The 16329-nt window shown below is 40.4% G+C and overlaps 1 protein-coding gene across 1 annotated transcript in view; it reads right to left on the reverse strand.

The window, feature by feature from the left end:
- Nucleotides 1–258: 258 nt before the first annotated feature.
- rbfox3a (RNA binding fox-1 homolog 3a) overlaps nucleotides 259–16329 on the reverse strand; it is a 340376-nt gene continuing 324305 nt past the window's right edge. Inside the window, exon 12 of the mRNA XM_070990201.1 lies at nucleotides 259–343. Coding sequence (XP_070846302.1) covers nucleotides 341–343 — 3 coding nt within the window. The 3' untranslated portion in view covers nucleotides 259–340. The remainder of the gene's footprint in view (nucleotides 344–16329) is intronic.

Below are 16329 nucleotides of genomic sequence, written 5' to 3' on the forward strand. Positions count from 1 at the left end.
TACTTTTGTGTTTTCTCCTTTTGGAAATCATAAGCTTAAAAAAGTTTACAAAAATAAAATGTTTATGGCAACCTGTGTAATTGGTCTCTTCCATTCAGTAAGGCTTGCTTGTCAGGGGTCAGAGCCGGCAGGCTCCTCTGCCCCTTGACTACAGACTCAATGGTTCGGACCCTTGCCTCAGAGCAGGCCCTCAACAATCCTCTATCCATCCTTTCAGATCCCTTTCATTCCTGATGTCTCTGTTTTGTTTTGGTTGATCTTTTTTTAGTGTCCTTCTGTGTCTTCGTTCTTTTGTTTGGTTGCTGTCCATCTGTACTCATCCCTCTAGTTTTTCTTTTATTTACTAAAAAAGAGAGAACAAGCAAGTCATTATAAATAAGACATTTATCTTCATTGGGGAAGGTGAATTTGCTTCTATACAGTGTTAAGAAATACAAAAAGTGATAATTACTTTCCTTTTCAGAGTTAAAAGTAAAACAAAATTAAAAAGCAAAAGAAGAGTTATTATATACACCGTCAACGTAATGACATCAAAATAGCTGCAACATCATTATCAGATTTAGTATTCACTAAAAACAAATCATCACAGCAATAAGATAAATTTACTTTGGAGGAAACTGGAGGATTTTCTTGTGAAACAATATCATAAATTACACCATACACACAGGATCAAAATCAATTAGAATAACAGCAGTGTATACAGCATTGAGCTGTACAAATCTTAATAGTGTTTCTAAAATTGTTCTTATCTCTTCTTTGGAAAAAATCTAGTATTGAATTTCTGATTAAAAATCTTCAACAGCGACACCTGAATTGCAGGCAAGAGGGAAAAGGGCAGGCTGTGTAATGCACAGATCAAACTACACAAATCTAGCCCTATTTTGAGATGATTTTGTGATAGCTGACCAATTACCAGTGTCATGGCCAGCTAAATGACATGTTGTGCAACATCTAGGACCCCCCATGACACCCTGACAAAAAGACGAGCATGTCAGAATTTTTTTGTCTTGACACACCTAGTTTGACATCTCCCACAACATGTTCCTGAGCATATATGAATCAGGTGCTCTCTCCAGGGTGCAGTCAGGTAACCATGCCGAGGACGAGGAGGGATGCTGAAGTGAGAGAGAGAGGAAAAGTGCATTGAGCTGTGGCAGCAGTACCCCTCGAGAGAGTACTATGACTGAGTCAAATGACAAATGTTGTTGAGAAATAGTGGAAGCACTTCATCAGCCTGGAGAGTAGTTGGCCATGCTATCATAGCATTATCCCCAGTCCTAATTCTGGGAATAAATGATTGCTGTAAATTTACAGCAGGATTTCAAAAGTATTAAGGTCTTTTTTAAAAATACAGTGCTTTACTGTTAATACTAATGAAAATCTGTTAAATTGCAGCCCATTTACTGTTTTTTAACAGAACTGTAATGTATTCTTAAATTACAGCACTTTACTGCTAATGTATCTTAACTAACAATATCATGCAGTATTTTTTGCATTCTGGGAAATGCATCACCTGAGCGGCACGTGTGAAGCTAGATACTCGCCTTTCCTGATCCATCCCCATCTTACTAATTATTTGGTGAGTAGCAATTTTATTTGATTTCTAAATTGGTGCAAAGTATGTAGCTACTGTAAGCGATGTTTTCTTTTGTTTGCATTGATGATTACAGCATGTGCACATCATGCGAGAAGAATTTAGCAGCTAAATTTTCAAAGATGATTGCCGATTAATCAAACAACACAAGGAGCACATTTTAATTTATACTAAGTTAACGTGTGTTAACACCTGCATTTTGCCAGTGAATTCATGAAGCTTTACGATAGTCTTGTGTCAACATTTTACGGTCTATGTAAGTCACTTCAACAGTTGAATTAGACTACTATTATGTAAGACTAGAGTGCATGCTAATTATTGTGTGTCACAGTGCAGATTCAAATGAAGGCAAGATTTTTTTGAGATAATTATTGGATCACAAATTAAGTACTGAAGATTTGCTTTGCTGTAACCTTGATTGTTTCTCCACCGTGCACTGTGCATCATCTCAATTGACTGTTCATTTGTATTTAGATTGATTTTTGACACATTTCTATTGCAGATGCAGTAGATGACTATAGCGCTGCCCTGCTGATCATAGTAAGCAGCATACTTGCATGTTCATCACATGACACAATTGATCAGTTAATTTTTCAGACATCAAACACTGAAATAAGCAACTATCAGGTGAACTGGCAAAAGGAGCTGTTTTCTTCTTTCCTGCTTCACAGTTTTACAACTGTAGTTTACTGTTTATTGAACCACAGTCAAGTCTGTTTGGCTTGCAGGGCGCCCCTATAGCTCAGCTGGGAGAGTGTGTGGCCATGCCCGCAGTGCCCAGAGAGAACCCACGCATGCACGGGAAGAACATGCAAACTTCACACAGAAAGGCCCGACCCGGGAATTGAACCTGCGACCTTCTTGCTGTGAGGCACGCGCACTACCTGCTGCACCACTGTGCAGCCCATATGTATCTCCATTTATTGATATTCTGTTTGTAAATGAATTACTCAACAGTCCAGGTTGGAAAAATGGGAATTATGTAAATACAATACTTGCTACCTTTTCAGTCTTACATATGACTGAATGGTAATGACAAATGACACTTACTGTTGGATACGAAGTGTCTCTTTGTCTCAAACAGGCTCCAGCTGAGCCGAGTTGATCACAAACACAGATCTGCTCAGATCTGCTGTTCTAGTAAATGAGTTAATATCAGACCATAATATTGATTTATTTTGTCTGACTGAAACCTGGCTGTGTCCTGAAGAGTTTGTGAGCTGAAGCTTCATTGTGAAATGAAGCTACTCCTCCGAGCCATATTAATACTCACATTCCTCGAGGCAGCGGCAGAGGAGGTGGAGTTGCAGCCATTTTTGACTCAAGCCTTTTGATCAACCCTAAACCTAAACTCGACTATAACTCATTTGAAAGCCTTGTTCTCACTCTTTCTCATGAAAAATGGAAAACAGTGCAGCCAGTTTTTTTTGTTATAGTATACCGCTCTCCTGGTCCTTACTCCGAATTCATAGCTGAGTTCTCGGAGTTTCTATCAGGCTTAGTCCTTAAAGCAGATAAAGTAATTATTGTAGGTGACTTTAATGTACATGTCGACGTTGATAAAGACAGCCTTAGCACTGCATTTATTTCAGTATTAGACTGAGCCGGCTTCCATCAGAATGTACATGAACCGACTCACTGTTTTAACCACACCCTTGACCTTGTTCTGACATATGGCATTGAAATCGAAAACTTAATCGTCTCCTCACAGAATCCTCTTTTATCAGACCATCATTTAATAACTTTTGAATTCATATTGCCAGACTACCAGCCAGTAGGCAAAAATTCTTATACCAGACTCCTGTCTGATAGTGCTGTAGCTAAATTTAAGGATATGATCCCATCAGTATTTAATTCAATGCTATGTTTCAATACAACAAAGGATTCCTATGCTAACGTTAGTCCCTCCCAGATTGACTACCTGGTTGATCGTGCTACAGGTTCATTGCGTATGACACTTGACTCTGTTGCTCCCCTAAAAAAGAAGATAATTAAACAGAGGAGGTTAGCTCCATGGTATACTCCTCAAACTCGCAAATTAAAGCAAACTTCATGGAAAATAGAAAGGAAATGGCGTTCCACCAATTTGGAAGAATTTCGTTTCGCGTGGCAAGTTCAAAACATACAAAAAAGCCATCTGCAGTGCTAGGGCAGCCTATTACTCTTCACTAATAGAGGAAAATAAGAACAATCCCAGGTTTCTCTTCAGCACTGTAGCCAGGCTGACAGAGAGCCATAATTCTGTTGAACCATGTATTCCTTTAGCTCTGAACAGTAATGACTTCATGAGCTTCTTTAATGATAAAATTCTAACTATTAGAGACAGAATTCATCGGCTCCTGCCGTCAACAGGTACTGTTTTGTCTTCAAACACAGAAACCGTAGAAATTGTTACTCAGTCTGTCGCAGTTTTAGACTGTTTTACTCCTGTCGACCTTCACCAACTAATTTCAATAATTTCATCATCAAAATCATCAACCTGTATTTTAGATCCAATCCCGACTAAGCTGTTTAAAGAAGTATTACCTCTAATTGACTCTTCAGTATTAGACATGATCAATCTGTCTTTATCAACAGGCTACGTACCACAGTCCTTCAAAGTAGCTGTGATAAAACCGCTACTGAAAAAGCCTACTCTTGATCCAGGGGTTTTAGCCAACTATAGACCGAAATCCAACCTTCCTTTTCTCTCAAAAACTCTTGAGAAAGCAGTTGCCAATCAGCTGTGCGACTTTCTAAACAATAATAGTTTATTTGAGGATTTCCAGTCAGGATTTAGAGTACATCATAGCACAGAGACAGCACTGGTTAAAGTTACAAATGACCTTCTAATTGCATCTGATAAATGATTTGTCTCTGTACTAGTCTTATTGGATCTTAGTGCTGCATTTGACATCAATGACCATGGCATCCTATTGCAGACACTGGAACACTTCATTGGCATTAAGGGAACTGCGCTAAGCTGGTTTAAATCCTACTTGTCAGATCGCTCTCAGTTTGTACGCGTTAATGACGACTCCTCTGTGCTCACTAAAGTCAGCTATGGAGTTCCGCAGGGTTCTGTGCTTGGACCAATTCTATTCACCTTATATATGCTTCCTTTAAGTAAGATTATCAGGAAGCACTCAATAAATTTTCATTGCTATGCAGGTGATACCCAGCTATATTTATCAATGAAGCCGGAAGAAACCAGTCAGTTAACTAGACTACAAGCATGTTTTCATGACATAAAGACCTGGATGACGTACAATTTTCAGATGCTAAACTCAGACAAAACTGAAGTTATAGTAGTAGGCCCTAAACATCTTAGAAAGTCACTTTCTGATGACATAGCAGTTATGGATGGCATTGCGCTGGCCTCCAGCACCACTGTAAAGAATCTGGGAGTTATCTTTGACCAAGACATGTCCTCTCACTTCCATGTAAAACAAATTTCAAGGACAGCCTTTTTTCACCTACGTAATATTGCAAAAATCAGGCATATTTTGTCTCAAAATGATGCAGAAAAACTAGTCCATGCATTCGTAACTTCCAGGCTGGATTATTGCAATTCTTTACTATCAGGCTGCCCAAATTCGTTGCTGAATATTCTTCAGTTGCTCCAGAACGCTGCAGCACGTGACAAAAACCAGGAAGAGAGATCATATTTCTCCAATACTAGCCACTCTGCACTGGCTCCCTGTAAAATTTAGAATAGAGTTTAAAATTCTCCTCCTTACTTACAAAGCCATAAATGACCAGGCACCTTCTTATCTTAAAGAGCTCATAGTACCTTATTGCCCCACTCGAACACTGTGTTCCCTGAATGCAGGTCTACTTATGGTTCCTAAAGTCTCAAAAAGCAGAACAGGAGTCAGAGCATTTAGCTATCAAGCTCCTCTCCTGTGGAACCATCTTCCAGTCTTTGTCCGGGAGGCAGACACTGTCTCTACATTTAAGAGTAGGCTTAAAACTTTCCTTTTTGATAAAGCTTATAGTTAGGACTGGCTCAGGCTTGTCCTGGACCAGCCCCTAGTTGTGCTGCTATAGGATTAGACTGTCGGGGGACCTCCAAAGATACACCGAGCTCCTCTGTCCTTCTGTTCCTCTCCATCTGCACGCTTTCATGTCCTACCACGGCGTGTTACTAACTTAGCTCCTTCCCCGGAGTCTCTGTGCTTTGTCGTCTTGCAGGTTCCACAGTGGCTGAATCTGGATTGTGGATTGCAGCTGCGTCTCCTGCCTTGGCCCTGCCTGACATCCACTGCAACTGCTACTACTGTTATTACATCCACTGTCACTGTTACTGTGATTGCATGTCTGTCTCTCTGTCTCTGTCTCTGTCTCTGTCTCTGTCTCTCTCTCTCTCTCTCTCTCTCTCTCTCTCTCTCTCTCCCTCTCTCTCTCTCTCTGACTGCATTTCTGTCTGTCTGTCTGTGTCTGTCTCACTCTCCCTCTCTTGCTCTCCCTCTCTCACCCAACTGGTCGAGGCAGATGGCCACCAACACAGAGTCTGGTTCTGCCCGAGGTTTCTGCCTGTTAAAAGGAAGTTTTTCCTTTCCACTGTCGCCAAGTGCTTGCTCATGGGGGAATTGTTGGTTTTCTGTAGATAAAAGAGCTTGGTCTGTACCAGCTCAATATGGAAAGTGTCCTGAGACAACTTCTGTTGTGATTTGGCGCTATACAAATAAAATTGAATTGAATTGAATTGAATTGAATAATGAATCATAAAGTATATTTAGCAAAACTCATGGGTAATGTATTTTTTAGGAGACGAAGCTGCATCCTCATACCTGTTTTAAATTAAGATCTGTTGCACACTGTTTGACTATATCACAAATATAATCTGTATTTACATATTATAATATTTCATTGTTGATGCATGACCAAAATTACTGCATTTAATGGCCATGAGATTGTGTGTCTCATCCATAAAATTTTATTGGTCAGCAAAGAGAAACTGTTAAACCCAATGAATCAAATATTTTTAGACCACGTGCACAGGAATGAATTTGAGGGGGGTCATACAATGTTTATGCTAATTAAAATGTTAAAAATTAAGACTTCATTTTTTAAATGGCTGTATCAATACATCAATTGAAATATTCTACATGTCTTCAGCATCATTTTCTACACATTTATGTACAGTTTGTTCAGTCTGTTGGATTTTTTCCAAACCAATGTGAGTGAGTGTGTCGAGGGGAGTTTGGATCTTCAGAGGTGACAACAGAAGAGGCTGACTTTAATTTCAGCATCATTTTGTAGTTGCTTGTTCTTGCCTCTCTGGAGAGAGGCGTAGGGAGAGACACCGTCGAATCGCCAATCACAGCCAATAACAACCAATAAGAGCATCCTCTTGTCTCAACGTAATGGCCCTGTTCCCTCCAAGATGCATTTTTATACCAGGGCTGTCAAAGAAATGGAGCTTCAGAGGGAAAAGGAGGCAAAGGCTGAGTGGTAGGGCAGGGGCTGCCAGCTCTGGTGACAAATATATTAATCACTTTGGCAAATACCTCCCACAGAAGTTAATGAGTTGAGAAGTCTATGCCCCACATCTTCCCTTAACAACAATCTACCCCGACACTGGCCAATTCCAGTGTACCCTCTCCCCAATTCAATTTTATTTGTATAGTGCCAAATCACAACAGAAGTTGTCTCAACAACTCCACAAATATTCCTACAAGTTTCCCTCACCCCTCTTCACCTGCCAGTATGTGAGTTTAAGTACCTCATCTGCTCTAACTCAAAAAAGAATGACGGAAAGAGCTTTAGAGGGGAGAAACAAGGTAAGCTCATCTGTCATGTTTCCAAAGCCAGAGCCCTGTGACATTGTTAACTTGTTATGTGACTGGGAATTAGGATCATTGAACAGAACAGACAGGTTTCAAGGCAAATATATTGAGATTTGAGGATAAACAATTAAATATGATATATGTGTTTGATAATAGAGACAATAAAACAAAATAAATCTGTGATGCATTCACTGATAGTGGGCAACCACGAAGATTCTTGTATAACTCAGCACAAATACGCAACCCCGTACACCGCTCCAAAAAATTAAGGGAATACTTAAATCACACATCGGATCATGATGAATGAATTATTCAAGTTGAAAATATTTCTGATCTGATGTACATTGTATAATTTGAACAAAATGATTTAACAACAGTCAATGGAAATCAAAATCATCAACTCACTGAGGGCAGGATTCAAAACCACACCTCAAATCAAAGTAAAAAGGCTGATCCAACTTACATGAATTTCATCATGGCAACTCATAATGTCAATCCTAATGTGACTCAGCAGTGTGTATGGCCCCACTTGCCTGTATGCACTCCTGACAATGACTGGGCATGCTCCTGATGAGTTGACGGATGGTGTCCTGGGCATTGGTGAGCTGGACAGTCTCTACTTGGCAGCATCGGATGCACATTACATAACGTCCCATTGGTGCTCAATTGGATTTGGTCAGGGGAACGTGAAGGACAGTCAGTAGCATCAATGCCTTCATCATCCAGGAACTGCCTACACACTCTGGCCACATGGGGCCGGGCATTGTCCTGCACCAGGAGGAACCCAGGGCCCACGGCACCAGCGTAAGGTCTGACAATAGCTCCGAGGACTTTAACAGCAGTGACGGTACCATTGACTATAACATGGAGGTTTGTGCAACTGTGCAAAGGATACACCTCCCCAGAGCATCACTGACCTACCACCAAAGTCATGCTGGATGATGTTACAGGCAGCATAACGTTCACCACTGCGTCTCCAGACTCTTTGATGCCTATCACATGTGCTTAGTCTGAATCTGCTCTCATCTGTCAAGAGAGCTGAGTGCCAATGGCAGACCTGCCAATTCTGGTGTTCTCTGGCAAATGCGAGTTGAGCTGCACAGTGCTGGGCTGTGAGCACAGGTCCCACTAGAGGATGTCGGGCCTTTATGCCACCCTCATGGAGTCTTTCTGAGACAGTTTGGTCAGAAACAAGCACAGCAGTAGCTTGCTGGAGGTCATTTTGTAGTGCTCCGGCAGTGCTCCTCCTGCTCCTCCTCGCACAAAGGAACAGATACTGGTCCCGCTGCTGGGTTGACACCCTTCTACAGACCTGGCCAACTCTCCTTGTGTAACTGCCGGTTTCCTGGTATCTCCTCTATGCTCTTGAGGCTGTGCTGGGAAGCACAGCAAACCTTCTTGTGACCGGATGTGCCATCCTGGAGGAGCTAGACTACCCGTGCGACCTGACTGGGCTGCAGATACTGCCTCATACTACCAGCAATTACAAAGACACTAACAGAACTCAAAACTTGAGAAGAATCAGTCAGGAAGGACAAGGAGAGAGCAATTGTCTGTGACCACCATATTCAAAAACATTTACTTTTTAGGGGTTGCATTACTTTTGCCTCTCCATTGCACCTGTGTCATTTTCATTTACACCAAAGCAGGTGTAATTGAGTCAAATTCACTTGTGCTTCCTAAAAGGCAGAGATTGATATCCCTGAAGTTTACTATAAATACTATGCTGCAGCACGGCGGTGCAGCTGGTAGTGTGTGTGCCTCACAGCAAAAAGGTCGCCGGTTCAATCCCTGCGTCGGGCCTTTCTGTGTGAAGTTTGCATGTTCTTCCTGTGCATGCATGGGTTCTCTCCGGGTACTCTGGCTTCCTCCCACAGACCAAAAACATGCTCATTAGGTTAATTGGTGACTTTAAATTGCTCTTTGGTGTGAGTGTGGGCGTGACTGGTGGTTTGTGTATATATGTTGCCCTGCGATCGACTGGCAACCGGTCCAGGGTGTACCCCGCTTCTCGCCCGCTGACAGCTGGGATAGGCTCCAGCCCCCCCGCAACCCCGCAAGGGATAGGCGGTATAGAGAATGGATGGATGGAAATACTATGCTATGAAACTTCTCTCTACGATACACAAATACTGGCAAATTACTTTTAAAACCTTAGGAAAAACATAAAATTAAAAATTTTAAAGTGCATGGAATAGCAATGGATTAAAGAAAACACAAACACCAAATTTTCTATCAAATATGTAAGCATGTTCTGTGTACATTTACACTTTGCCACAAACATTTTGCCACCAACATTTGATTTATTTGAATCATTCATGTTGTCACAGAGATTATACACTAGATCTGAAAGGACAATTTGGCACTCAAATCCATGGCAAGATTAACCTGCTATGGGGGCCCAAACCAATATACTGTCCTGCATCCCAAATTTTTCTTAGCCACTCTCATTGGTTCATTCTGAAAAAGTAAAGTGATTTAAAAATAAAAATAAAAAATAGTAAAAATGATAAAAAAAATTACAGTTTCCTTTTTTAAAAGGCTCAGTAGTTTCTTAAAATAGCTGGCCTTGATGTGGACTATTTTCAGGAGCAGATTATTCCACATTTGCTGCTCTAGTGAGTATTGCAGCAGGATCGTATATGTGGGATTGAGTCAAAATAAATTACAGTGTGTGTTCATGGTAATGAAGGAACATGTCACCCAGTGCAACAGTGTGGCTCAGTGATTTGTTTTTAATAGCTTTTGGACAACAGTGGTGCTCTATGGCACAGAAGAATAAGATACAGTATGACAGGTACTGTATGTTAGTAGGATCAAGTAATTGTTGGTTTTGGTCTACTAATGGAATTCAGTAAGAACAAAAACATAATTTGCATACAAGAGGGATTGTAAGTGGGAGTCAGAAAGCTGTACCGTGTATAGGGGCATGTCTTAAGAGGCTCCAGACATGTTAGATTAAGGCCACATTTCATCTGTGTACAAAAATAAAGCCGAAAAAAAAAAAAAATGAGTTGTGTTATTAGACACTGAGTGGTGGATTTGTCCAATCCATATTTACTGTAAAAATGGCTTCATCCATGTTGGAAATGGCAAGAAAGCGAGAGAAAAGATTGGAGACAGACACAACAGTGGCAGCAATAGACTGTTGTGAATGTGTTTGTGTTTGTCCGTGTGTGTGCGTGCGTGTGTGTGTGTGTGTGTGTGTGTGTGTGTGTGTGTGTGTGCATGTGCATGTGCATGTGTGTGTGTCAAATCAGTCTGGTATATCTTCAAATGAGATCAGTGCTTATTGACTGAACTCTCATCTCTTATCTGTGGGGTAAAATGCTTCGGTTGCTGCTTCACTTCACACAGCCCCTTTCTTCCTGCACTACTGACTCCCCTATTTACGATTGCATCACACACAGCAGGAACAGATGCTATTTACTGGTGGGAGAGTTTGTGTGTGAGTGTATGTGTGACTGGGAGAGGGAATGAGATTGGTGGGTAGCAGTGTTCTTGGGTGTATTAGGTGTTCCTTGTGTTGGTTTTAGCACAGCATAGTCTGTGAATGTTTTGTTATAGTATAACAAGCCTAAATTTCCAGTGGGGATGATGATGATGATGATGATGATGATGATGATGATGATGATGATGATGATGATGGGGGTCCTCTGACCACAACTAGTTGTTTAAGATGAAAACTTACTAACTTTCAAAAAAGGAAATGTTTGAAATACGACACTACTGCTACTGCTACCCACCAATCTCACACACATTGTTGCGTGTAAACAGATGACTTAAGTACATAACACTATAGGAGAACAAGAGACCTGCATCTAACCCCTGCACATTCCTTCAGGAGAGCTGGGGAGGAAAGACATTTCAGTGACATTTTCAACATTTTCATGGAGATACTAATACTTTCCTCCAGCACCACACCAGATAAAGGCGTTAAAACCGACAGGATTGACGATTAACAGGTCTCAAGAGCTGGACACTGACAAGTTGAAAATTAGACATTCCTGGAGCAAACAGCTTCTCTTCTGGCTCTAAACGAAGGCGGACGCTTTTTCTCTTGCTCCCTCCCTGCCCTTATCTGCCCTGCTGCTGCTACTCTTGTCTTGTGCTGTCTGTGTCTGATCTATTGGAGCCTCTCTCGTCATCCTCTCCGAAAACCCAAAATCATGGATTTGATTAGCTGGTCTCTCAATGCAATCGACCAAATTTTCTCGACAAAGAGACTGGGTCAAGGTGAGCCCTCCTGGCTCCCCGAGATAACCGGCCTTCTCAAGGTCGGCATCTCTCGACTCTCCTGGATGTTATGCAGACAGGACGCTCTGGCCCTATCTCCTCCCCCAAACAGCCTCTACTCCCGTGAACTTTGTTTCTGGATCAGAACTCTCCGAGGTCGTCTCCATGGCTATGGCTGTGTCTTCGTCATCAGTCATCAGACGGAAGAGACAATGGGTTGGGACTGAGCAGAGATGATGTACATGGGCTTACTCATACACACACACGAAGAGACATATAACACACACACCCCCCTCAAACTCAACGCCTTCGTGCCTCCCTTCCCCCTCCCTTCCTGTTGTAGTATATCACGGAGGGGGTCTGCGAGGCACCGTAATGTGGCTGCATGCATGCCCCCTCTGTGTCTGTACTGCGAAACCTCCCACCCCCCGGAAACCCTCACCCGCTCCCACATGTGCAAGTCTTTGAGTTTTGTTGTAATGTCTTATTATGTTGCTTGTGTGCTGAGGTGTTTTTTTCCTAATCCCACACTTTGCCCCCCCACCCGACACACACACACACACACACACACACACACACACACACACACACACACACACACACACACACACACACACACACACACATACATACACACACAGGAGTCTAGTTTGGGATTTGCTTTTTTTGCCTCTTCCTCCCTCTTGTTCTCCTTTTTCTTATCTAAGTAAACGGGGTACTGATCGCTGGATTGTGCAGACCCACAGTTCTCCTGTTCCTGTACTCCCCATGTTATGTGTCATTGTTTTTTTCATGTTTCTTGGACGGGATGTAACTGAAATGAAATTTCCCCTCCGGGGGACTAATAAAGGCTTTCTGATTCTTTCTGATTTCTGATATGTTTGATTCAACTTGGATGCTCCCACAACACTAAACTCATAATTTGTATGGTATCAATGTTTTTCCTGTGTTTCTACCTTGTAAAATGACAAAACTGATCTTAATTCTAATAAGCATTTTTGTCCAGGTTTTTACCATGGAACCATACTGCCATCTAGAGACTAGTGGCAGTTAGGTTTCACATACGTGGCATGAGACAGTTAGAATTAGTAGTGCTTAAATTCACCAAATATAATCTGCCTTTCATTGTTTCTTTGTTTTATTAGTTAGTTATACTATTAGTTATCATATAGGTTAGCATTAGTATTCAAGAATGTTGCCGTTAATCAGTGAAATGTGTCTGATGTATGTATATTTGTGCCAAGATACATGCTGTAAACAATGTTGAAATGTGACCGAAAACTGGTCATTTAAACTCTATGGTTGACCATAGTGAGAAGCAGATGAGTCCATCGCATGAAATTGTAAATTAATGTTTTTTTGTTTTCTTTTAGGATGAAATAACAGCGTTCACCTGTAAATCAATTAAGTGAACAAAGGCCCGTTTATCACATACACGCCCCGGAGCGCTGGAGGGTATATTCCCCGCAGTCCACTGCAAACGCTCTCTTCTCTTTCACTTTTTTACTCTTTCTTTAGTTTCTCTTTACATTTTTTTTTTAGTTTTCCATTTTGTCTTTGTTCCCTTTAAGTTCTTCTTTCAGTCTTCTTGTAACTTCATGTTCTTGTTTGTCGTTTGCCTTTTTCCTGCCTATTGGTGCATTATTGTAATCTTTTGTCTACTTTTACTTGCTATGTTAAACTGCATAACTTTTTCAAAATTAAAGCTGAACTCTTCTTTTCTTTAACCGTTAAGGTAATCATGTAATAATATTATTGTAGATTTTTCAACTGGCCATCAGAAGTATTTTCAACTACAATGTCAACTATTAACTACAAGTTTTGACCAAAATTCTGCAGCCAGCCTCAACCCATCTGTCTGGGTCAAATAGCCACTGAAAGAGCCACTCCTTTTCTGTTACCGATGCAGAAGGACCAGCCCCTGAAACATCTCTGTCCAGTATTAGCTCTGAACACCGCCACTCGACTGGTTCTTCCCATTGGACCGCAGTGCAAATCGGAGCAATGAGCGACAGCCTGGAGCCAATTTGAGTCAGTTTGGGACAATCCTTCATCAGAGCACTGCTGGCACAGAAGTAGGCATCCCCCATGCTGCATTTGACAAGAGTTGGTGTTGTAGGCTATAACAATCTCAATTCTCATTAGACTCGCTTAGTCATTAATTCAAGAAATTAACACTACATTTGAGTCCTCATTCTCTTCAAACTACGTCTCACTATTGCCAACCTCATTCATTTTATTATCCTGCTATAGCTTCTTCATTCAGTTTTTTTTAATATTACATCATATAATCCATATCATTCATTATTCATATCCATTCTCATTAGTGTGCCAAATAAATAATATTTTTCACTTAAGTCATTGTTGGATAGCGTCCTTTTGTGTTGGAAACTGATCACTGAATTGATGAGACTCAGATGATGAGACTGATCTACCATTAATTCATTAATTATTATTAAATAAGCATTAAAAAAAAGAATAAATAAAATCCTTCTGATCTCATGCAGACTGGTGACTCTTTCTATATTAATGAGCGCAAACATTAAATACAAAGGTTTAATAAACTAATTCTCCTACAACACACATAATACATCATTATTAGATGATGTAGCTTCTCCAATATTGAAGCTTCACTGCGTAGTTTCTTGCCACTAGTGGTGCTATAGAGCAGTTTTGATGAGTGGGCTCCCATTTCGCACAGGTTCAGTTATTTTTTTTTAATAGTCATTTTATCATTTAATGGTAACTCAGGTAAACATAACTTTGTATTGAATGGTGCTAGGGTTTGCTTTTCTAAATTTGAACCATGCAAACTGTGACTTCAGCATCTCCAATATCTCTAGCAAAATCCTCTTGCATTTATTTTGACACATTTAACCACTAAAAATAAATCTGTCACCTGCATTTGTGAAATGGGATGCTGTTTTAAATTGGTTTTATTAATACTTTCATATTGAAAGGTGGCAAGCTACTGGCCAGTGCAATGACATTTCAGATTTCAGCTTCGAAGCAGCAAAGTATATTGACTTCCTTTGTGTGTCATGTGATTATAATATGTTTTGCTAAATATTTATGTAGTGCATCATTTGATTCCTACATACAGCCCCTGTAATTTCCTGATTGCAGAAAATGCTTAGATAAATGGATATGTGACCCGCCACGTGAAAACCAGCAATAAGTCGGCCCTTTGTAAAGAAGAAAAAAATTTGGGATTTTCATTTTTGCTTTTTGCAGAATATGTAAGTTGGAATAATGAAGAAGCCACTCCATGTTTCAAATAACAGTATTGGGGGCCTTAAAACCGTAAACTTTGTATTTGAATTTGGGCTGTTTTAGAGGAAATTCTCGGTCCTAGTTAGGGGTGTGGCGATTCAACAGTAAATTAGCATACTGGCTTTCTTTGGCTATTCATGGCTATTCACGTGCTTCTGTTCTTTTTTCGGCCAATCAGCTGCACGTTAAAAGGGAACCACATGGCTACTTATGTAGCTTCTGGTTACGCTGACGGCAATCTCACTTCTGATTCTGAACCCCAACGAGAAAATGAAACTGAAGAAATTGACAAGAGGACGACTGCATTTCACTGGAGAACATCCCTAATTTACAGTTGACCTTAGCTGAAGATGAAGACGATGAAAAATACGACGAAGAGTAGTAGTAGTGATATATATAAATGAGATGCAATGAGCAGCACTGTGTTACCTGGCTGTCCTGGTAGGTGAGAATCTTTCAGACTCAATTTCTCAAAAAACTAGTTTGAGGAGTGCCTACATTCAAATGGCCACATCTTCCTCAAATATTTTCTGCTTTCTTGTGTTAGACATCATTGGAAAGCTTATAAACTACACTTTCAGAATCTGTAAATAACTCAAAATGCCTCCCGGGAGACTTGTTGCTATTTTTGTCGTGGTTGGTCACATATTTGATTTTAGTTGGTCACAGCTGAACTTTTTTGGTTTGTGTCAAGTCTATAAACCATTTCTTATTCTTTTCACATTGGTTTTCCATGAACTTTGAAGACTGGGCCTCAAAACCTTTTTGGGTCTGTGGTTTCATTTTTTTTAATGCCTGAATACTGAAAAACTGAATTACACTGAAAAACTGAAATACATCACTTCAATTAAAAAGTAAATGTGAAATCTAACCAAACCAAACTTTCCCTCTATCCAGGTTGTGTATCAACTGACCCAGTACCCATCCAGAGTACTGATAACGAAATAATAACTAATAACGAAATAATGGTTATCTGTTGTTGTTGAATGACTGACTGATCTAAACATCTGTCCATGCACTGTCTTCACTGTTCTTTTTTGTGCTGACAGCTCATCTTACTGAAAACTAATTAACTTGATGCAGATGAGAGAGCTTGTGTTTCCAATGAGGATCCTATATTTCCCTCTTTTACTTGACATCCATTAAGATGGTCTGTGGTGGTTTTTGAAAGTTACTCTAGCGTTTCCTCCCTGGATCTCCACCTGTTTATATTTCAACCAATCTGTATTAAACACTAAAAAAAACTACCCCATAAAACCCATTAGATCCCTCCTGATGCTAACAATAACAATCAAGGAAATGTGTTAAAATTACTTACATATGAAATAAACTTAGAGGCCTAATAACTTACACAAGTAGGCTGGATTGAGGTTGCTCTGAGACAGTATCTTAGTATCTTTTATTTTATTTTATTTTTTCACGGTTTTGCCATTTGACAGTAAATAGTGAAGCTTG

This window comes from Chaetodon trifascialis, chromosome 21 (genome assembly GCF_039877785.1).
Source record: "Chaetodon trifascialis isolate fChaTrf1 chromosome 21, fChaTrf1.hap1, whole genome shotgun sequence".
Classification (NCBI taxonomy): domain Eukaryota; kingdom Metazoa; phylum Chordata; class Actinopteri; order Chaetodontiformes; family Chaetodontidae; genus Chaetodon; species Chaetodon trifascialis.